The following is a 22,326-nucleotide window of genomic DNA, read 5'->3' on the forward strand; positions in this document are numbered from 1 at the left end:
GACATATACCAAAATGTTAATGAGTCATCCTCAACTAGTGTGTTTATGGGAGGCTTTTGTTGTCTTCACTGCTACTTTTTATATTTCACATATTATTTATAAGCAAATAGTTTTCTAATCAGAAAAAAATAGAACTATTCATTTTGGGGAAAAAGTATACAAGGCTATCTACATTACAATTTCAATTATGTAAAGTATACATGGCAAGGAAAAAGACTAGAAAATACATAAACATGTTAACAATAAATGAATTCAGGGAACTGCTTGTACCCGAGTGGTCCTGTCTAAACAGGCCTATGTTCTTTTCCACGTGTTTCAACTTATTACTTTGGGAGCGTCTAACATCAGGGGAAAATTAAGATCTAAGTTCAATCCTCAGGACTCTTGGTGCTTTTTTGGTTTTTTTTTTTTTGGCTGCCTTGGGTCTTTGTTGCTGCATGCGGGCTTTCTCTAATTGTGGTGAGCGGGGGCTACTCTTCGTTGCGGGGCAGTGGCTTCTCTTGTTGCCGAGCACGGGCTCTAGGCGCGCAGGCTTCAGTAGTTGCAGCATGTGGGCTCAGGAGTTGTGGCTCGCGGGCTCTAGAGCACAGGCTCAGTAGTTGTGGCGCACGGGCTTAGCTGCTCCGCAGCATGTGGGATCTTCCTGGACCAGGGCTCGAACCCGTGTCCCCTGCACTGGCAGGCAGATTCTTAACCACTGCGCCACCAGGGAAGTCCCAGGACTCTTGGTTTTTAATACAGAAATCTCTTCATTCGATTGATTTCAACTTTGCAATTTCTGTGAGTACTGTCATGTTTTGCTGGTTGGTATGGCAGTGAAATAAGCCAGCAGTGCAATCTTGGTTCAAGAGTCTCACAGTTCTCATGGGAACATCATCGCCTCCACTAGCCAAAGCTCACCAACCAACCAAGAAAATAATAATAGGGCCACTGAGTCCTGAAAACTGCAGACGTTAGTAATCTCATCTCCTGCCCATCATGATCAGGATACCCCAATTCACCGCTTCTAGCTTCCCCTTCTGCCCGTGTGCTTTTGAGGATGACAAGGATTAATGAAGCAGATCAACAATGTGAAGGACAAGATAACGCGCAAACTTTCACAACCTACAGGGGGCTAGTGTTCACTCACTGGGCTGAGGCCCCATTCTCTGAGGAGAGCATCTCTGACTGCCCCTCCCCCACACCACCCTGAGAACCCCATCACACACGCCGTGACACCCACAAAAAAGGGGCAGAGAAGGAGGGAGGTCTTACCGGTGGCTTAACGGAGAGGCTTCCCTGTCGAATATATTCAATTGCAGCCTCAACTGAGGTCAGGCAGTATCCCAGTTCATCTTTTGCTGAGCTGCTAAATCGGAAGTTTTTGATATAACTCAAATTTGCCATCCTAATAAAAGGAAGAAAAAAGTTTTATTGCTGTATACCCAATTAACACTTTGGCAGAAACAATGCTATTGGCTTCATCATCAAGTCGGTTAGCACCTGGGAGCTAGGGCTGCTTGTCCCTGGATCTTTATTTAGAGGGAGCACAATTAGGAAAATAAGTAAAGCTACTTGCGACTTTCCTGGAATGGGCTAGTTTTTAGAAAGCTGGTAATTATACAGGGAACTTGCATTTCTGTGGGAAAAGGACGGGCTTTGGAGCCAGACAGAATTGGAGTCTGCTTCCCGCTCAGCCACTGACTAGCCACATGCTCCAGAATGAGAAACGTAAGCTTGCTGGCTCAGTTTCCCCATCTGTACATGGAATGACAGCCACCCCTTGCAGGACGAAAGCAGGGCAGTACCTGGCTCATAAGGGGCACTCAGTTTCCTAGAGTGACACTAAAACCACCCCAGTACAGTGCTGCCATTTTGAAAAAGCATTTTAACAAAAAATATTACCAATTAGGGATCTCCGTTTTCACAAGCAAATACAACAGGACTGATAGCAGATCATCAGCACACATGGTCTCCAAGCTAACTGCAAGGGGGAAACACATGTTCAAAGCCATCCTGGGACTCAAATGGACCGACAAGTGTTATCAACTCCCCCCCCACCATCCAACCCACAAAACCACAATCCAGGAAGATGACACATCAGGGAGAAGTTCAATCGCACAATTTCCTTTCTAGTGTCCTGAATAGATGTCAGACTCCAGGGGAAAATGAATGCTTAGCATCCTCAGAACACGTGCCGAAGAAGCAAACTGCAGGCAGACCACCCCTCGCTACCTCCCGGGACAGATAAAGAGCCCGAGGAAGTCAGCAATGGTGGATACAACTTGAAGGCGTGCCAGAGCCGCTGCCAAAAGCCTCTTTCCTCCTGGGATCATTTCTCTTTTATACACCTCAGAGTCTAATGCCGATCTGCAGCTTGACTCTGTTGTTTTCATTAAAATTTTGTTTAAGTAATCCATTCACACATTTAAAATTTCAAAAAGTACAAAAGAGCAAACCGTGCACATCTCTCCCATCCCTGTCACCCAGACTTCTTTCCCAGAGGCCACTGCTGTTGCTTCCCATGTACCTGTCCACAGTCTATGATCTCCCCATTGTATATATGGATACAGAGTCGCCCCCTTTCCGCAATACTGCTGGAAGGGTACCATACACACTCCTGTTCATTTCATTCACTGATAATACGCTTCGAAGATCACCCCCTATCTGCCCACACAGATCTGCCTTCTCATTACTTTTTTCTTAGCTTATTTTGTTTTTACTTTTTATAATGCAAAATTTTAAACGTATACAAAATTAGAGAGAACAACTTAACAGTTGAACCCCCATGTTTCCATCACCAGTTTGGCTTGTTTTTGAGGCCGCTGCTTCTCCACCAGCATTTTCTCACCCTAAAGATGCCTCACCTACCCTGCCCCCCCGACCCCCATTACTAGGCACCCACTCCTCAGATCAGACGCCAGGGCACTCACACAGAAATGCTCTGTTGCCCATCCACCCATCTCTATGACCCTTTAAGATGGCACTGCTTCTCAACAGATGTTTGCAGCTGGATGTATGCAGCCACCCCACTGCAGGTCCCTTCACCAAGCACACACCTCTCTGGCTGGGAGACTGGGTGATCAGCTGCACCACCTTCCACAAACAAGCCAGCTTCTGCTGCGGGGACGTGCACCTGTTCAGCTGAGCCAGCTCCCTCTTGGCACGAGGTATGTTGAAGCTGCAAAATAATTTGGAAAGTGACCACATAAGACCACGGTGTGAGGGCCCTCCTTCTCGGATCTAATCCCATACCTCAGATTCACATTTCTTACAGCAAACCGTAAGTACAGCCAAACAAAACTAGAAACTCAGAAGTAATCTGACTCGGGTCACTGGCAAAACCCAGCAGCTTTCAAGGTGCCAATCAAGCTGCCAGGTGATGTAGCTGCACCAGAAAATTAGGGAAAAAAATCAGCAAGCCTTAGCCCCAGAATGAAATTGGCCAATGGGCGGGGGGTGGGGGGGAGTTTAGACATAAACAATTTAGATTTTTTTTTTTTTTTTTTTTACTTTTTGGCTGAGCTGCACGGCATGCAGGATCTTAGTTCCCCAACCAGGGATTGAACCCGTGCCCCCTGCAGGGAAGCACGAAGTCTTAACCGCTGGACCACCAAGGAAGTCCCTAGACATTTTTGTAATAAAATGAAACTTAATCCAAAAGGAGATGCCCCTAAAGCAGGGGCCCCTCAGACTGGCAGGTGAGGAGAGACATCTGTGTGCAGGGCCCACGTGGGTGAGCTGCATGCCTGCCCAGAGACCAGCTGTGTACGACTCCACCCCTTCTGGCTCCCACTCACCGGATGCTGGCAGACGGGTGCAGGAGCATGCCAGCTCTGAAACAGTCATCTGCCAACCTCAGCCCCTTTATCTTTGGTCACAAATAACTGCCCTGCTCCACGGTCTGAACCATGTCAAATCAGTGCCGCCACTGCTGCTTCGGGGGGGGGGGGGGATGGCGAACGGTGCCCCAGCCCCTGAGGACACGGCCGCAGCAGTGCAAACCCTTACCTGAACTCAGGTTTCACACCAATATCCTTCTGCTGAAGATCTTGAAGGCTCCTTGTGATCTTGTTAAAGGCAGCATCCTAACAAGAGATTTTAATGAAGCTTCAAATGTCTTAAAAGGCTTAGAACAGGGCTTCCATCCTGGATGATGATGATGGAGAACCTACCTCACTTGCCTCCATGGTCCCCACATATTTAAAGATCAGGTCGTAAATATCGTGCTGGACATACATCTGTGAAATCAACAGGACCCAGTTCAAGGCATGTGAGTGGGGGGTGGGCAACAAAGGAGCCCCCGGCACTGCCGTCTTCTCTCCCCTCGCTGCCCTGGCCCCTTACCTCTACAGCCTGTTTCATCAGGTTCATCTGGGCCTCCTGCTTGGCGAGCACTTTCTGGAGGACAAGACGAGTACAGTTACAGAGCATGGCCTAGCACGTGGGCAAACTGTAAGTCTCTCTCTCTTTTTTTTTTTGGTTTATTTAGTTGATTCACAATGTTGTGTTAATTTCTGCTGTACAGCAAAGTGACTCAGTTATACATACATATTCTTTTTTTTATATTCTTTTCCATCATGGTTTATCACAGGACGTTGAATATAGTTCCCTGTGCTATACAGTAGGACCCTGTGGTTTGTCCATCCTATATATAATAGTTTACATCTGCTAACCCCAAACTTCCACTCCATCCCTCCTCCAACCCTCTCCTCCTCGGCAACCACCAGTCTGTCCTCTATGTCCGTGAGACTGTTTCTGTTCCGTAGATAGGCTCACTTGTGGCATATTTTAGATTCCACGCGTAAGTGGTACATGCTATTTGTCCCTCTCTCTCTGGCAGGTATCTCTTTTGAACGTCGTGCTGCTTACCAGGCGGGAGTCCCTCAGCAGTTGCTGGAGACATCTGGTGTAGAGAGCATTCACGGAGTCCTGTGCAACACAGAGCAGAGAGCGGTCACCCTCATGACCCGGGGCCACGACACAAAACCCGGGACGTGTAACGTGCCCTGGGGCAAAGAGAACATTTCACAAAATGGATTTCCTGGGTGACAAGCTCTAAATCCTAAAGCAAGCTTATCAAATCAAGTGTGTGATTTGTTTTTCAACTTTTTTTAGGTACATGCATTAAAAGTAGGAAGAAAAATTCCCCTTAGGGTTAACATAGATGATAACAATATTCATTTTTATACTTCTCTGTGATTTTCAAGTTTTCTACAGTGGTCTGTAGTACTTTTATAGGTAAAAAGAAACATTTAAACAAAACTTCCAACGATGGAGGCAGCAAAGTTACAGAGTGAACTGAGAGGGATCCTGGTGCTCTGAACTGGCCTGAGACAAGGCACGCCTAGCAAAGCAAGACACGGCTACTGACTATGTGATGACGGAGGCTCTTTCTTTCACACTCTCTGAACGTTCGCTGGAAAGAAGCGATGTTCCTGTCAAATCTCTCTGCATGTCTTCCCAAAAACTCTCTCACGTCTTCGATGGTTTTCAGGGAAAAGGGATCTGAGGGTGTTGAAGGCTCTTCTGAAACAGAGACAGAGGGTCAGGCTGGCTGAAGGCTTCACTGTTTCCTAACAGGGCAAGTCCCACAACCCTTTGTCCTGCTCCTCCAGGATCTGACGCTCCATCTTCCACAGGAGGAGAGGGATGACCTTATTTCAAGATATCGCCCAAGAGCAGCCCAGTTGGGGGTCCAGAGAGCCTGGTCCTCTTGAAGCCCTTTCCTGGGACCAAACCTGAATTATCTGGGACCCTAGGCATGACCTGTGAGGCTGTGGTGAGGAAGCCCTGATTCCTGACAATAAGAGCCTCAGATAGGAGTGTTTGGCACATTAATTGTTATCTCAACTTCGTGGAGCACCAAAGAATTAGTATCTGTTAAAAATAATGAGATCTAGGGCTTCCGTGGTGGCACAGTGGTTGAGAGTCCCCCTGCCGGTGCGGGGGACGCGGGTTTGTGCCCCGGTCTGGGAAGATTCCACATGCCATGGAGCGGCCATGGCCGCTGGGCCTGCACGTCCGGAGCCTGTGCTCCGCAATGGGAGAGGCCACAACAGTGAGAGGCCCGCGTACTGCAAAAAATATATATAATTTAAAAAAATAATGAGATCTCAAAGAAGCACAGCAGTGGGGCTGGGTGGGTAATAATGCTGTAAGAGGTAGCCCTAAAGCTGAGGCCCAGAGACAAAGCCAGGGCTGCCACTTTGCACAACTCCAGGGGGCGCCATTCCCACTAAGGTCTATGTGTGTAACACCCAACATGTGCAACCCACACACAGCAGCCTAATCCACGTCACCTTGGCTCAGGATGACTTTCTGATTAAGTTTTAGGGGGAATTATTGTAAACAGTTATGCAGATTTCTAGCGGGCTCTTGAATATTTTATGGGATGTTTACAACAGCTGCGTCAGGAGGAAGTTCAACAAGCACATTTCTCCCAATCAGGAGAAAGGGGTTTTCTCCCAGAATACCTGAACTCTCTCTCTTTTCCAAAGGATGGGCTATGCACAGTATGCTGAAACTTTCTTCTTTTTCATTGTAGAAAGTTTCTTCAAAGAGAATGGGCACTGAGAGAAGACAGGCGAAACCAGCTCCTAGTTTAATCCTGTTTCCTTGGATAAAGACATCCTGGAACAAGAGAGCCGTCACTGCACCAGCAGCCCGTGTGACTGCCGACCCCTCAGCCTGGTCCCCATCCGGCACTTCACCCCACCCGCCTGCCTCTGCTGCAGTGTGGGTTTGGGGGGGCACCAATACTCTTCCAGCTTGCTTTCTGATACTAACATGGTTTCTTCCCTCTTTGTTCACCCTGTCACTCCAGCTACATAGTACCCTGATCCTTTTCACATGTTGCAACCCAAAAGCACTGTACCCTCCGCAAAAGGAAAAAGAAGGTTCTCCTCTCTGAATAAGAGGTCAGAATGACCCGACGCTGCAACCCAGAAGCACCAAAGGATGCGCGCTGCATCCCCTCCATGGCTCATCACTCTGGCCTTGGCCAAGGTGCCCAGGAAGACCAGCCACGATGAGCCCAGTGCCTCTGTTCTCTTGGTAGATTTGGGTACCAGGAAGAGAACAAGTAAACTGACGGGCAGCTGTGGTGAGCAGATCCCTGGCAGGAAAATGGCAGCATGCTTGGGAGCCACAGGGCTGCAGACCACCCCTCACCCCAGACTGGCGTACTGGTACCCACCCCCCTGGACCCATCCCTCCTCGACCCCACCCCCAGTGCCCACGGCCCCGGCTACACCAGTGTGGGCCCCCACTCCTGACTGCGGGTAGGCTGGGGACCACGGCCAGTCCTGACCAGGGATGGAACCACCCCCTCTCGGAACCTATATGCTTCTGCTTAAAAAAAATAAGAGAATGCCTACCCCAAAGTTAACATCAACAATGAGACAGACTGACGTCACGTGCCTCCTGACATGATGCACTGAGAGAGATAAAACACCCTTCCGAGGCGTTCCTACTGAAAAGGCATAACTGCGATCTAATCATGGGAAACATCAGAGAAACCCACACTGAGGGAGAGTCTACAAAGCAAGACAAAAATGTCAATGTCATGAAAGACACAGACTGAGGAACCGTTCCAAATGGAAGGAAACTAAAAAGACTAACCACCGAATACACTGCATGATCCCAGATGTGATCCTGGATCTAAAAAACTAGATCTTTTTTGCTATAATAGGGTATTACAACGAGCAGAATTTGTTGAACGACAGTATGCTGGGACTTCCCTGGTGGTCTAGTGGTGAAGCCTCTGCACTTCCAATGCAGGGGGCGCGGGTTCGATCCCTGGTCAGGGACTAAGATCCCACATGCTGGGGTGCGGCCAAAAAAACCAAAAAAGATAAAAAAAGGACGGTATGTTGGAGAAGCGTATTCTACCAATGCTAAATTTTCTGTGTGATCACTATGCTGTATTATAGGAAATACACGTTGTTTTGAAGCAAAGGGACATGGTGTCTGCAACTCTTAGTCTTTCTGAAAAAGGTTCAGAAAAAGTAATAATGTGTGTGTGTAGACAGATAGACAGAAAGATGGATAGATGGGGATAGGGGTGAGGAAATAAAACAGATGTGGCCAAAATGCTAACAGCTGACCAATCTGGGCAGAAAGGTATGTGAGAGTTCTCTGTACCTTGCTGAAACTTTCTATAGGTTTGAGATGATTTCAAAACAAAAAATTCTTAAATTAGAAATTCATCCCTGATCCCAAGGGCACTGGGGATAAACAGCTTGTTCTGACAGGGCCTCTCTGGGGAGGTGTCCCAGCCACTCCCCGACTCCCCGGCAGAAGACCCACGGGCTGAGGGAGAGGTGCCCAGCCCCGCCTCACCTCCTGGCTGCAGCCAGCTCCTCCGCCCTCAAAGGTAGCAGGGCTGCTGTGGTGTCAAAGCCATCATGTAACACAGACGTGAAAGGGTGAGAAGCAGGATTCTCTCCCCTCCCCCACTCCCAAACACTGAGTGAGTGGCCCTGGTTGACCCACAAGAAACAAAAGAATACCTTTCCATTTAAGGTCTGAAAGTGTTCTTCCACTGGGATCAAAATATAGGACTCAAATTGACAAGTAGACTGAACACTGCCTGACAGGCTTCCTTTGCAGGGTACTAACACCTGGAAAAAAAAAAATTAGGGTGAATACTCAATAGACGTGTCATTTACAACTTCAGCAGAACACGAGCCGTCCAAAGATGCTCCAGCAGAACTGCCACGGGGACCTGCTGGCAGAGAGAACCTCTGGGGTCACTGGCCAAAGGGGCAGCAGCTGATCTGTTGTCACTGTGATGGAAGCTGAGGCCCCCACCCAGCCGAGGGAGGAAGCACGCGCCTCTCCCATCCCGGGGCCTCAGACTGGAGGGCTCACTCCCCCCCCTGCTGGGCCCTCCCTGCAGCTACCCCAGGGGCCCCCTCTGTCCTCAGCAGGCTCAGGAACGATTCCAGATGAAGAAACAATAGTTTGGAAAGTACAGAAAAGTGAAACTAAAAAATCACACGGAATCCCACCACCTGAATGATAAACGCAGCACAATGAAGACAGTTTCCTTCCCATCTTCTTTCTATGCTTTTTTAAGCTGAACTGTGATCACAGTTTGTTTTACCAGCCACAGAAATAGTTTCCTGTTGCAGGCTGCCACCTCCACCAGAGATGTCTCAGGTGCCAGACTGTGTCTCTGGGGCAGGCTCAACCTGAAACATGAATTTTGGTCCCACCGTGGCCACCATGCTGACTGGGCACCAGCTTCTTTGCTCAACGCAGCAAAGGCAAGGAGCTGCCCTGGCAACCACAGGTGGATCTGTGCTTGGCCCAGGGACTCACGTTTAAGAGGAATCTCTCAGATTCAAGTGCACCTGGAAGACGACGACCAAAGTGGTGAAGTCCCTCAGAGCCCCAGCTCCTAAAGCAGCCTGGCGCAAGAAAAGCAGCTTATGCACCATCCCCACTGTACAGACAAGGAAACTGAGGCTCAAGGAAGTTCAGCAACTTGTCCAGGGGCACGCAGCCAGTGAGTGACAGAGCCAGGGCTCAACCTCCTGTGCCCCACCTCACCACAGCCCAGTCCTGTGGCCTCCTGGAGGCCAGTGCTGGGAGCAGGGAGCACAGCCCAGCATCTGCTGGAGTTTCCTCTGTGAAGACACCACGAAATTCTGGGGCCTTCAAGAGCAGCTGTCATTAGGAGCTTCCTCAGGCAGGTCAGAAAGAGCTTCTCTCCCCACGAGGGATACGCCAATTGCTCACGGCAGAAAAGGGAGGCCCTCGCTGATGGACGATCACAACTGTCTATGAAGTGGGCTTGCCTCTCTGCAAAAAATCAAGACTGAATCAGACCCAGAGCTAGACTTAACTACCAAGTTCAGGAAATACAGAGACCAGAGGACCATGGTAAATACCACCACAGGACTGCAACCGGCAAAAGCCAGAAGGCAGGAAACTCTACAGGATGAATGACCTTGATACTTGAATTGTGAGGAAAGAAGGAAAACGAGGAAAGTGGGGCTTATAGTTAAAAAAACAGACTGTGGTGATGATTTCACAAGTCTACACACATGTCAAAATGGATCCAGTTTTACACACTGAGTAGGTACAGTTTAGTTGTTCTTTTCAAAGTTTAGCTCAAGAAAGTTAGGAGGAAAAGAAATTTAAAAGGCATACCAAGCAACAAGAATTTACTGTATAGCACAGGGAACTATATTCAATATCTTGTAATAACCTATAATGGAAAAGAATCTGAAAAAAAATATATATATATAACTCAATCACTTTGCTATACACCTAAAAGTAACATAATACTGTAAATCAACTATACTTCAATTTTTTTTAAAAAGGCCTACCAATCCAGAATAATGTGTGGATCACCTTTGGATTCTGATTTAAACAAACCAACTGGAAAACAAACAAAAAATTATGAGACGATCTGGGAAATTTGAACAGTGACTAGACATTTCACAACAGTAAGGAGATACTGAAGAATTTTTTAGCTGTGATAATGGTATGTGATTACTTTTTTAAGTCCTTATCATTTAAAACTACATTCCTACATATTTACAGATGAAATCACATGACTACCTTATATAATTTTCTGGAATTTGCTTCAAAATGGTCCCCTGGCTAAGGGGAGAGGGCAGCAGGGTTAGAAGTGAGATGTGCTGGCATCTGAGCTGGGCACTGCGGAAGCTGAGTGATGGGGGCGTGGGGTGCATTGCATGATTTGTTCCACTTGTACATGTTTGAAATTAAACATAATAAGTTTTTAAAAAAATTTTCAGATAGCCAACTTTATTCAACTAATTATTAAAATTTGAGTCTGTTTTTTCTGTTTTTTCCTCATTCAATATTCATGACACTGGGCACTGTTGGAGATAACGGTGTTTTGTCCCCATGGACATTACATTCTAAGTGGAGGATAGAGATTTCTGAATAATAAAACACATATTCCACATATCAGTAAGTTCTATGCAGAAAATAAAGCAGAATATCAGGACAGAGAATGACTGGAGTGGGGCAAGGGTTCGCTAACTCAGGTAGAGTGGTTAGGGAGGTCTCTGAGGAAGTAGCTTTTGAGCAAGGAATGGATGAAGAGAAGGAACCACCAACTAAAGATCTAAGGGAAGAACATTTTTGTCAGAAGAAAGCATGTGCAAAGGTCCTGAATGGGCTTGGCGGTAGCAGATGTGGAATGAGAAATGGGGGAGAAAAACATAAAAATTTTAAATGTTAATGAAAGTGCAACTTAAAGAAAGAAACGGGAGGCCCTCAGGTATGAGCCAGAACTGAGAAACGGCCTCAAGGTTCCTAGGTGGCCTCAAGGCAGCCGTGAACACAGAAAGATCTTGGAAACCCAAGGGTTGGCCCCAGGCCAGGGGACAGCATGAACCGGGTCTAGGGGATGTTTACGCAGGCCAAGTGATTGCCCCACTCCAGCTCAATGGATCAAAGAGTCACATAGTCCCATCTAAGGAAGGGCCTCCGAGGGACCAGCAACTTCTGAGGTGCTTCAGAGACACCCCACCCCTGTCCCCACACCTGTGACTGCATTCTGTGAGCCTGTTTACACACATCTTCTCCGCCTCCTTAGCTTGAATAAGGCATGACCGGCTCCTACTTCACTGAATCCCCATCACCAAGCACACTGCTCACCATACGGTAGGTGCCAATCAATATCTGTTGAGTGCACTGGGGGCCTCCAATTTCAGGGACTCCCCCAAAGTTTTCAGGCAGACAATGCTGCCCGGGGCACTTCATTGCAAGCACAAGCCAGGGCTGGCTCTCTGTGGCCCCATCCATCTCCACCAGGATCCTGCTGAGACCGGGGTGAGGAAGCCAGCCACGGAGGAGTAGGGTGGAGCAGCTATGAAGCCACCCTCCGGAGACAGGGCCAGGTGCCTGGGGGCTCTCGTAAGATGGAGGTTCAGACTACCTCTGGAACAGAGGTCATGGAGTTGGTTTTTGTTTGTTTGTTTATTTGTCTGCATTGGGTCTTGGTTGTTGCGCGCAGGCTTTCTCTAGTTGCGGTGAGTGGGGGCTACTCTTCGTTGCAGTGTGTGGGCTTCTCATTGCGGTGGCTTCTCTTGTTGCGGAGCACGGGCTCTAGGCACGTGAGCTTCAGTAGTTGTGGCTCATGGGCTCAGTAGTTGTGGCTCGCGGGCTCTAGAGCACAGGCTCAGTAGTTGTGGTGCACAGGCTTAGTTGCTCTGCGGCACGTGGGATCTTCCCAGACCAGGGCTCGAACCCATGTCCCCTGCATTGCAGGCACATTCTTAACCACTGTGCCACCAGGGAAGTCCCGAGGTCATGAAGTTTTAACAGCCGGTGTGGAGGACACAAACTTTACAGTGACCAAGCAGACCATAAGTTAGGGACCTACTCAGTTCAGAGCTTAACAATAAAACTTTTTTATTATAGCCCCTTTATAAAATTTTTTAAATAAGTAATCGTCATTAAAGAAAAGAAAGAATAAAAGCAAGAAGCAGCATTACTCTTATCACCCCAGGGTGCCCTCCTGACTCCTCCCCAGGCTGGGTCAGCCACTCCACAGGAGCCCATGACCACTTCTGTCCTAATACTCATCCCTCTGTGCTGCAAATGGCCTGTTTCTGGGATTCCCTGAAGGCATGCTGCGTTCCCCTTTCATCCGTGTAACCCTGCAAACCCAGCACAGTGCCTAGATGTTCAATGTCTGTCACCTCAATCTATACTAAACAAATCCTGAGAACTGGAATATGGACCTCAGCACCCTTAGCTCAGCTGTATGGGTATTTACTGGAAAGTCAGTTCTCTGGAACGCGGAAGCCATTGCTGCTGGGTTCTTAGGCTAGCCCTCAGAAGCCTGAGTACCCCATAATTAGAGGGCCACAATAAAAGGACCAAATTTAATCCCCTTTTGTCATTTTTGTTTTTCCTACAGGCAAATGGACCCACGTGCAGTCCACCAGGGAAACCTAGAGAACATTTGCCATAGCTCCATGGACAAGAGACCCAGGGGTACAGCAGGCCTGCCCAGCTGGCTCTGAAAAAGCCACGGTGCATAATAGCTGGATGGTTACAAGAATAGGTGACCATGAGAAGCAGTGTATGGGTGTCACAGGCCTCTGGGCTTGGAATGGGGGGACGTTGGGAGAGGAGCCTCCATGTATCAGTCAGAGAGCGGACGGTGGAGGACGTGGAGGCAGTCGCATCAAAGGCGGCCAAACCCGGGGAGGGGCTGGGGCAGGTGAGAGGCCCGCCAACCTCCACCCTCAGCCGGCCTGTGAGGGCAGGGCCCAAACTCGGCTCGCAGGGGTAAGGGGGAAGGCAGTTAACCCTGGGGAAACACACATTCAAAAGTCGTGACTTCACATTTTTAGAGCCCACTAAAGGACTCTAATCCCCAGGGAAGATTCAGGGGCCGCCAAAGTTGGCCCAAAGGCCAAGCCCCATGGAAGGAAATTCAGCATTCACCTGCTGAGGCCACGTGGGTCCTTCAGCGGTGGCAGAAAGGATGAGCGCTCTTCTAGAGGCCACTGGGATACTCTACTGTTTCATTCAACGAACAGACACGGAAGGAGCACTACAACAGATTAGACAGGGATGAGCTGGGGCTCCATCACACGGCCAACAGTTGGCAGGGGCTAGTCACCAACACCTGGCCAGGCTGAGTGGGATGGCGAGAGCTAGCTCCTTCCCACAGTTGACCTGTGCTGAGGAGTTGGCCTTGCTGATTCTCGAGTCCACCGAACGAGGCCAAGGAAGGCCCGAAATCTAGTGCTGCCCAGTGTGGGCCCCAAGCAGCCCCTCATGGATCTCAGTGGGGGCTGCAGTAAGGGGCCTAGGGCACCACTGGAATGCAGGATGACACAGCTTAAGAAGCATCTTTCTGCAAATCTCCTGAGCTGTTTTGCAGATGTGAACCGCCACCACCACCCACCCCCACCCCCACCCCGCAAATGGAAGAACTACTAGAGGACCATGAGCACATAGCCCAGGCCTCTTGAAGCCTAAGGACTGATAACCCCTGTGACACCACCCTGCTGCCTCGCCATCAGCCAATCGGAGAACTGTGTACAAGCTGATCACATACCATTCGACACCCCACCCACCCCCCCCCCCCCCGCCCCCCACCCCCCCCACCCCCGCCCAGTGTTGGGCTGGCAACCATGAGCAAGACAGACAGGTCCCCCAGGGCTTCCTGAGAAAGAACTGCGGGGTTCGCAGTGTAGCATTTTAAAAAGAGAAAGTTACATATGATGACACACTCTTATCTAGACAATATTTTTTTTAAATATCATAGAACAAAGATGGGAAGGAAGTATTTCCCAAGTTGGGTCAGGCCCTCCCATTTCACATGATGGCTTGGCTTCCCCTACTTTTTCTCTGTGACACTTACCATAATTACTCAGTATGTATCCACAGTGTGACCACCTCTCCCACTAGAATTTCAGCTCCGTGAGGGTAAAGATCATGATGCCTATTCATGGTTTTGGCTGAATCCCCACATCAAACATAGTGCCTTGCATACAGCAGCATTTAATAGCTACTGTGAAATGAATGGATGACAGTGAATGCCTTTGGTGAGCTTTATGAGATTTTTATTTTCTTCTCTGGAAACAGCTCTACTCTCTAATTTTTTTTATAACGAAGTTTATGACTTCTAAAATCCAAAGTAAAAAAATTCTGGGTGAAAGATATTAATCACAAAACCAATCATAAAAACAAGAAGGGACTTGAAAAAAAATCAGGCTTCTCAAGGCAGAGAGTTGGACTGGGTAGGGGAAAAGCCAGTTCCAAGCTTGCAGAGAAACCCGAGTTAACGGATTTCTCCATTGGTTCAAATCCTCAGCCGCCTGACACACCTAAGATCGTATCACATGGCAAGAGAAGCAGGAACACAAGTAGGAGAAGAAAAGAGAACAACACAGGAAAAGAGGGCCCAAGGCAGATGGGTGGCACAAAGGCACCCAGCTCGCTGTGTCCCACGGTGTGTAGGTAAGATGCCTGCCAAGTTCACCAATCTGGGAGCCAGAAAGACCTGCAGCACAGGGCCTGCCCTCCCTCCAGGCAGCAGACTATGGTTTCTCTCTTCTCTTGCTCCTGTTCCCTGGCTGCTCCTGTAGGCTTCTGAGGTTGTGGCCTCTATTACAAAAGTTCTCTCGGTTCTTTCTCTTTAGGAAATGCCTTTGAAGGCGACATACATGTGTGTGTATACACGTTCCCTTATCCTATGGGAGTGAGCACCCATCTCACAGACAAGGAGGAATATGATTTCTGCACTGGAGAAGCCCTCCTGGTCCCCATGGAAACAAGAGAAACAGAGGTGAATTCCGTGAGACCAGTGACAACAGGGGCTGAGAGTTCAGAGAAAGGATTACACCCTGGGCTGGTGCAGTCCCAGGAGGCTGCCTGGAGGAAGCAGCTTGGGGCGGTCCCTCTCTGCTCATTCACATGCCGAGCATGGTCTGGGGCTTGGTGCACTTAGCAGGCCTGTACCCGACTCCCTCTAAACTTAACTGAAGTCTACCATATTTGTGGCCTCGTCAGCATTGCTCGGTCCAAGCCTAGTGGAGAAGGACCACCCTCGGAATCGATGCACTTACAATGCCACGGGTTTGGGCCACCTTGTTGCACAAGTCAGGACGCCACTTTTGAAGAGCCAGATAGAAGGGATTTTTCAGGAGGTCCTCATCATACAGAGCCATATGGACTTCAGATGGGGCAAAAAGAGTCTCCTGGGACGAGAGAGGAAAAAGCAGTAAATGACCACTTTCAGAATGACCTAACACATAAAAGTCCTGATCTAACAATTTCTAAAAAGCATCCCTGACACATATTACTCTACACTACAGACCTAACACGCCATCAGGAAAGATCAAAGATAACCCACCAATTCCAAGATGACTTTTTTTACAGGTTAAATGTATAAATTATGCTCAGAAAATCTTCTTGACTCCAAGTCACTGCAAAAGTAAAAAATGGCTGTTTTTAGAACATCATACATGACCCAAATAATAACATCTTAAAGATATGCATGTTTTTAATGAAATATTTTTACCATAGAGTAATAATGCTAATCTACCACCCAGAATTACCGAATCTTACCACTTTGCCATATTTGCCTCAGATTTTCTTTTCAGAAATAAAGTATATCAGAGTAGACTGGATCCCCCATGTGCCCCTCCCCATCCCATTCTCTCCTCCCCTTTCAGAGGCAACCACTATCCTGAAGTGGTTTCTGTACCCTTCTTGCTCATGTTTGTACTCCTTTTTAAACTCATGTATTCGTAAGTAATATAAAATCTTGTTTTCTAAAATATTTATTTTTTGGCTGTGTTGGGTCTTTGTTGCTGTGCACAGGCTTTCTCTAGTTGTGGCGGGCGGGGCCTACTCTTTGTTGTGGTGCACGGGCTTCGCATTGTGGTGGCTTCTCTAGTTGCGGAGCATGGGCTCTAAGTGTGTGGGCTTCAGTAGTTGTGGCACGCAGGCTCAGTAGTTGTGGCTTGCGGCTCTAGAGCGCAGGCTAATTAGTTGTGGCACACGGGCTTAGTTGCTCCACGGCATGTGGGATCTTCCCGGACCAGGGCTCGAACCCATGTCCCCTGCATTGGCAGGTGGATTCTTAACCACTGCGCCACCAGAGAAGTCCTAAAGTCTTGTTTTATGGGCTCCAAAATCTACATAAACGGTATCACACTACAAGTAGTTTGGAACATACGCTTTTCAATCACCATTATGCTTTCAAGTTCTAGCCGTGCTGATCCATACAGCTCCCATTCATTCACTAATTTCTGCTGTACAGTATTAAGTGAACATGACACAATTTATTTATCTAACATCCTATACTTAAGTTGCTTCCACATTTTCAGAATTAAAAACAACGCTAAAATGAACGTTCTTATACCCTTATGTGTTCCTGGAGCACACATCCAGGAATGTCGCTAGGAGAGACACTGCGGCATGCATCCACCTGCACCTTCCCCAGATGCTGACAACGCTGGACCACTTCCAACCTCCATGCAAAGTCCATGAGCATTTCCCTTCTTCATGTCACATCCTAGCCAACGCTTCTTAGTAACGTCAGGCTAGCTCATTTCTGCCAGTCTGAGTATACAATAGTATTTCACTGTTTCTAATTTTCATTTCTCTAATGAAGTGGAACATCATTTCCTTACATTCTATAAATTACCTTATCATGTCTTTTGACCACTCTTCTAATGGGTTCTTGGCCTTTTTCTTATGATTGGTAGTTCTTTACATATCTGGACACCAAAAGATGTTGCAAATATCTTCTCCCAATCTGTGACTTGTTTCTTCATTTTTCCTACTGGGTGTTTTCAGAAATAAAAGTGCTTGATTTTTTTTTTTAACATCTTTATTGGAGTATAATTGCTCTACATTGTTGTTAGTTTCTGCTGTATAACAATGTGAATCAGCTATACATATACATACATCCCCATATCCCCTCCCTCTTGCGTCTCCCTCCCACCCTCCCTATCCCACCCCTCTAGGTGGTCACAAAGCACCCAGCTGATCTCCCTGTGCTATGCGGCTGCTTCCCACTAGCTATCTATTTAACTTTTGGTAGTGTATATATGTCCATGCCACTCTCTCAAAAAGTGCTTGATTTTAACGTGATTGAACCTGTCCGTCTTTGCCTTTACTGGTCGGTGCTTTGGGGATCTAAGGAAAGCCTATCTATCATCTCGGCATGCCCCTTTCTAAACTGACTTCGCTATTCCCCCTCTGAGAAGGTGAGGTCTATTTCCCCACCCCTTGAATTTAAGCCATCCCTGTGATTTGCTTTAACTAACCGACAGACAGAATTGATGCTCTGTGATTTCTGAGTATCAACCTCAAGAGGCCTTGCAAATTTCACTCTCATTCGTTCGGCACCCTGAGACCACCATGCAATGGAGAAGCCCATGGGATGAAAACCCATGTGGGGAGAGAGAGGCCCAGGTAGTCCAGTGAGGACAGCCAACCCACCAGCTGAATGCAACCACATGAGTGAGCCCAGGTGAGACTAGCAGAAGAACCACCTTGCCAGCCCACAGATTAATAGGACATAATAAATTTTAGCAGTTTTAAGTCACTAATTTGGGGGCTGGTTGGTTATGCAGCAAAGGCTACCTGAAACCACATCCTTTTCAACTCCAAGGCCACAAAAATAGTCCCTGTAATTTCTAAGAATCTTAAAGGTTTTCATTTTTAGGTCTTCAAGTCATCTTTATTTTTATATATGCTATAAATTGGGCATCTAATTTAATTTTTTTTCTGAAGGTAAGCTATCTTAGTCTGCTTAGGCTCTGATAACTAAATACAATAGACTGGGGGGTTCAAACAACAAACATTCATTCCTCACAGTTCTGGAAACTGGGAAGTCCAAAATCAAGGTGCTAGTAGATTTGGTTCTTGGTAAGGGCCCACTTCCTGTACCGTAGATGGCCACCTTCTCACTGTATCCTCATGGCAGAGAAAGAGTTCTCCTGTCTCTTCCTCTTTTTGTAAGGTGACTAATTCCATCATTAGGGCCCCAGTTAGAACCCAAAGCCCCATCTCCAAATACCATCACATTAAGGATTAGGGCTTCAACATATGAATTTGGGTTGGGGCTGGGGGGACACATTCAGTCCATAGCATAAGCCAACTCTCTCATTATCATCTTTTATATATTTTATCCCTTTCACACTAGCTGATAATGCTGCCTTTGTCATACTCCAAGTTCCCATATATGTTTGGCCTATTTCTGGGCTCTATTCTGTTTCAATGGTCTTGACCAGCGCCATCCAACAAATTTATGTGAGAAAGGTAATTACATATACATTATGCATAATTACATGTTATTTAAAATTTTCTAGTAGCCATATTTTAAAAAGGTGAAATTAAATTATATATTTTATTTACCCTAATACAGCCAAAATACATTTCCAACATGTGATCAATACTTTAAAATTATTGACATATTTTACATTCTTTTTACTTCTACTAACTCTTCAAAATTTGATGTGTATTTTACTCCTCAATTCATACTAGCCTCATTTCAAGTGCTTAATAGCCTCATGTGGCTAGTAGCTATTACATTGGATGGGGAAGGGCTAGACCACATTCATTTACATGACTACAGCTTCATAATAAGCCTTGACATCTCATAGAGGAAGGCCTCTCCCCTTGTTCTCCAAAATTACTTGGTTATTCCTAATTCTTTATGATATCACATGAACTAGAGTCAGCTTATCAATTCCATGAAAATTCCTATTGGGATTTTTATTGGAACTGTACTAAATTTATGGACTGGAGAGCCAACGTCTTTATAATAATGAATCTTATCATCCATGAACATGGTATATCTTTCCACCTTCATCCTCTTTTATGTCCTCCAATTAAATTTTCTTCATTAAAGATCATAGATCATATAAAACTTTTATTAGACATTATTTATATATTCTGTATAGATTTGCTCCTGTTGTGAATGGGGCCTCCAATGCCCCTGGTCTGCTCCCCTTACCATACATCAGTGTGGTTTTACTGAACTGTGAGAGAGGAATATGAAAAATGGGCACAGAAAAGAAGTCAGAGTTTTAGCCATGTCATTTCACCTCTCCGAGCCTCCATCTTAGTCTGTACAATGGAGAATATGAATACCTGTCTTGCAGGATTCCCATTTACATGCTACCTTCACTATTTTTGCTACACTGCACACCAACGTACTGCCACTTTCTGCTAGCCCACATGGTGCCTTTGTGAGAATTACAAAAAGGCACCCCATCTTCCCAGTAGGTACAGTCCTGTGCCACGGCACATGGCTTAGTAAGCAATTCATAGGCTATATATATCAGCCTAGTTTGCCAACACCTCTCCTCCCCCGGGCAGGACACCTGTGCAATAAATAACCTGTACACTTGTACACAATGGCCCTATTGTTAAAGTTTGACATTTTCCTTCAAACACCTACTCCCATTTAAAATTTATTTGTAAAAGAACTCTTATTACTACTTTAAATGGAAAAATAGTATCACTTCCCATTAAGATCATCTTAAAATTTAAAATTGTATATCCAATTGACATTATTTAAAATCTGGCTACATACCACTGCCTGCCAAAGGTTCTGAACTTGAGCCTGAGGCCTCTTCTCTTCATTAAAAGAAGAAAATTAGCAACTATTAAAGAGCATCAAGTAAACTTACCCTTGATACAATCAGATGAATGAAATATGAGTGAAAAACTGAATTACTTTCTCATTATGTAACAGTATTCCCAAACACCTCTTTGGGAAAACACCAGAACAGTACGCATAAGTGCATTATGAATTCTATTCCTTATAGCTAATGTTAAAAACAGCCACCATTTGAGAGCATCCTTGGTCAGGCACCGTGATGACATCTATACATCCTCATCCCATTTTAATGTTCACAATAACTACAGATAATTAACTATAACTAATGCTCACAATAACCATAGGTATCATTAGCTCCATGTCACAGATGAAGAAACTGAGGGTCAGCTGGCCAACTCCAGGTTAGACAGATGTCAGAATTTATTCTAACACCCATCCCTTTAACCACTACACTCATCATGTAAAATAATTATGCCTGGATTAGGGGTTATTTCATGAGCCACAGATGCACAGACTCCACACTTCATTTCTCCTAAAGGAAAAGTCCCCATGACAGCCACACAGGCTCAGCATCAAATTCCCTCGGTCTGGTCCAGCCTGAGCTGTCTTAGCTGCAGGCCATCCTGGGGACTGCCTAAAGAAGGCCCCTGAGCTCCCTGCAGATCCTCTTAGGGAGAAGAGCCTAGCATGAAAATGGCTACGTATAATCCCTTCACAGGCCCCAGCTCTGCAACCATTCAGGTATTTGAATTGTTGAACTCAATTATTACTGGAACCCAGATAATCATTTTATGAGTCTCTACCAGAACAACTGGATAATATAATTTTGCTAGGACAGGGTCACAAGAAAACAAAATTCTTCCTAGTTCCCGACACAGCTGGTTCTACATGGCGGAGCACAAAAGTAAAGATGCCTTACATAAAAACCACATGAGAAACAGGATGCGACAAGGTCAGACTAAAGCTGGGAAGGGACACTCCTCCTTGCTCCTCAGACAAGATGCTGGCAGAGCAGCAACACTCCTGCCCCCAAGATGGGCTTTGATGGAGGAACTAACCACCTAACTGGGAAGCAAGAAGAGTTAAAAAATAATAAAACAAAACAAAAACAGAACAGTGCCAGGAGAGGTAAGGACGAGATAGAGAAGGGAGCAACAGGGAAGGGTTTGGGGTGGGGAGTGTGGGAGGCATCCTTGGCAGGGACCAGAGCAGGGCCAAAGGGTCAGGAGGTGGGAAAAGGTTCCTGGTGAGCAAAGAAAACTCAAGAATAAACTTTTTTTGACTAGATGTGAAAATGAGCTCTGAGAAATATTAAGAATCCAAACAGAGCAGGTCAGAGAGGGGCAGCATGGGAAGGGAAGGGCCCTGAATGCCACATTAAAACATTCAGTTCAAATGCATGAATGGTGTAAACACACAAGACTCTCAGCAAGCATTGCTCGTGAATGAGATGGAGCTGGCTGGTTTTCAATCCAAGTCATCTGCTCTCTCTTGGGCATCAGTCTCCTGGATGCCAATGACTGGATCCTCTGTCCAGGAGTAGGGATTCAGAGACCTCTGTCCAGCACTGTTCTCGACCTTTCTGTCCCAGTGTTAAAAATATGTAATAATGCTTAATGCCAGAGTTGAATTCTTATATAGGTGTACGTGCTTTAAAATAATCTGACAAGTTTACTTGCAAGAATTGGTTTTATATTTTAAAATATTGAATAACATGTAAACTGACTTTTCCTTGTAAAACTGGAAAGACATGTGAATCCTCATATGTAAAACTCCTTAAAAAAAAAAATTCCACCCCTTCCTAAGTGCAAATGATGGGATGATTTATAGAAAATCCAGTGAAGTCAGTCAGAGATACCAAATAACCCTGCACGTGAGTTATCTGAGGTTACTCTGAACAAGACCGCCAAGTGAGGCCTCAGACCGGTTCTGGGCATTTTAGGAGGCGGTGTGCACTCGTGGTTTTGTGGTCTTCAACCGTCCTGCCAGCCCGGATGAGTCTGGGTTGTCAGGGACCATCTGGTGACAGCATGCAGCCTGGCTCAGCAGAATCCAGCCCAGGAAAGTCTGCACCTCCCAGAGATGCACTCCCTGCTGAAATCTCACTGCTGTGGCTTCTCCTGCCCTGCCAGGGCTCTGACCAAAGACCCCGACCAGGCATATTCTCCAACTGGCTTAATTTGTGACTCAGAAGGAAAAGGCCTAAAGGGAAAACTTTTTATCCATCTATGTTTAATACCAAATGGAAGCAATTT

The 22,326-nt window shown here is 46.5% G+C and overlaps 1 protein-coding gene across 9 annotated transcripts in view; it reads right to left on the reverse strand.

The window, feature by feature from the left end:
- ANKRD27 (ankyrin repeat domain 27) overlaps nt 1-22,326 on the reverse strand; it is a 53,498-nt gene that overhangs the window by 28,608 nt on the left and 2,564 nt on the right. For 4 of the 9 annotated variants that reach the window (XM_029204704.1, XM_029204696.1, XM_029204712.1 and 1 more), the window contains exons 1-12: nt 17,144-17,383; nt 15,558-15,917; nt 8,493-8,603; nt 6,456-6,612; nt 5,354-5,508; nt 4,852-4,911; nt 4,327-4,380; nt 4,155-4,220; nt 3,991-4,067; nt 3,039-3,160; nt 1,885-1,963; nt 1,255-1,387 (exon numbers count right to left, since the gene is read on the reverse strand). In XM_029204704.1, the coding sequence (XP_029060537.1) occupies nt 1,255-1,387; nt 1,885-1,963; nt 3,039-3,160; nt 3,991-4,067; nt 4,155-4,220; nt 4,327-4,380; nt 4,852-4,911; nt 5,354-5,508; nt 6,456-6,612; nt 8,493-8,603; nt 15,558-15,659 (1,116 nt within the window). In that variant the 5' untranslated portion in view covers nt 15,660-15,917; nt 17,144-17,383. Of the gene's footprint in view, nt 1-1,254; nt 1,388-1,884; nt 1,964-3,038; nt 3,161-3,990; nt 4,068-4,154; nt 4,221-4,326; nt 4,381-4,851; nt 4,912-5,353; nt 5,509-6,455; nt 6,613-8,492; nt 8,604-15,557; nt 15,918-17,143; nt 17,384-22,326 lie in introns of those variants that run through there. The other 5 variants (XM_029204670.1, XM_029204679.1, XM_029204661.1 and 2 more) reach the window with 3 other exon arrangements.

Source organism: Monodon monoceros, unplaced genomic scaffold, assembly GCF_005190385.1.
Source record: "Monodon monoceros isolate NGI ecotype Baffin Bay Population unplaced genomic scaffold, NGI_Narwhal_1 Super_Scaffold_10, whole genome shotgun sequence".
Classification (NCBI taxonomy): domain Eukaryota; kingdom Metazoa; phylum Chordata; class Mammalia; order Artiodactyla; family Monodontidae; genus Monodon; species Monodon monoceros.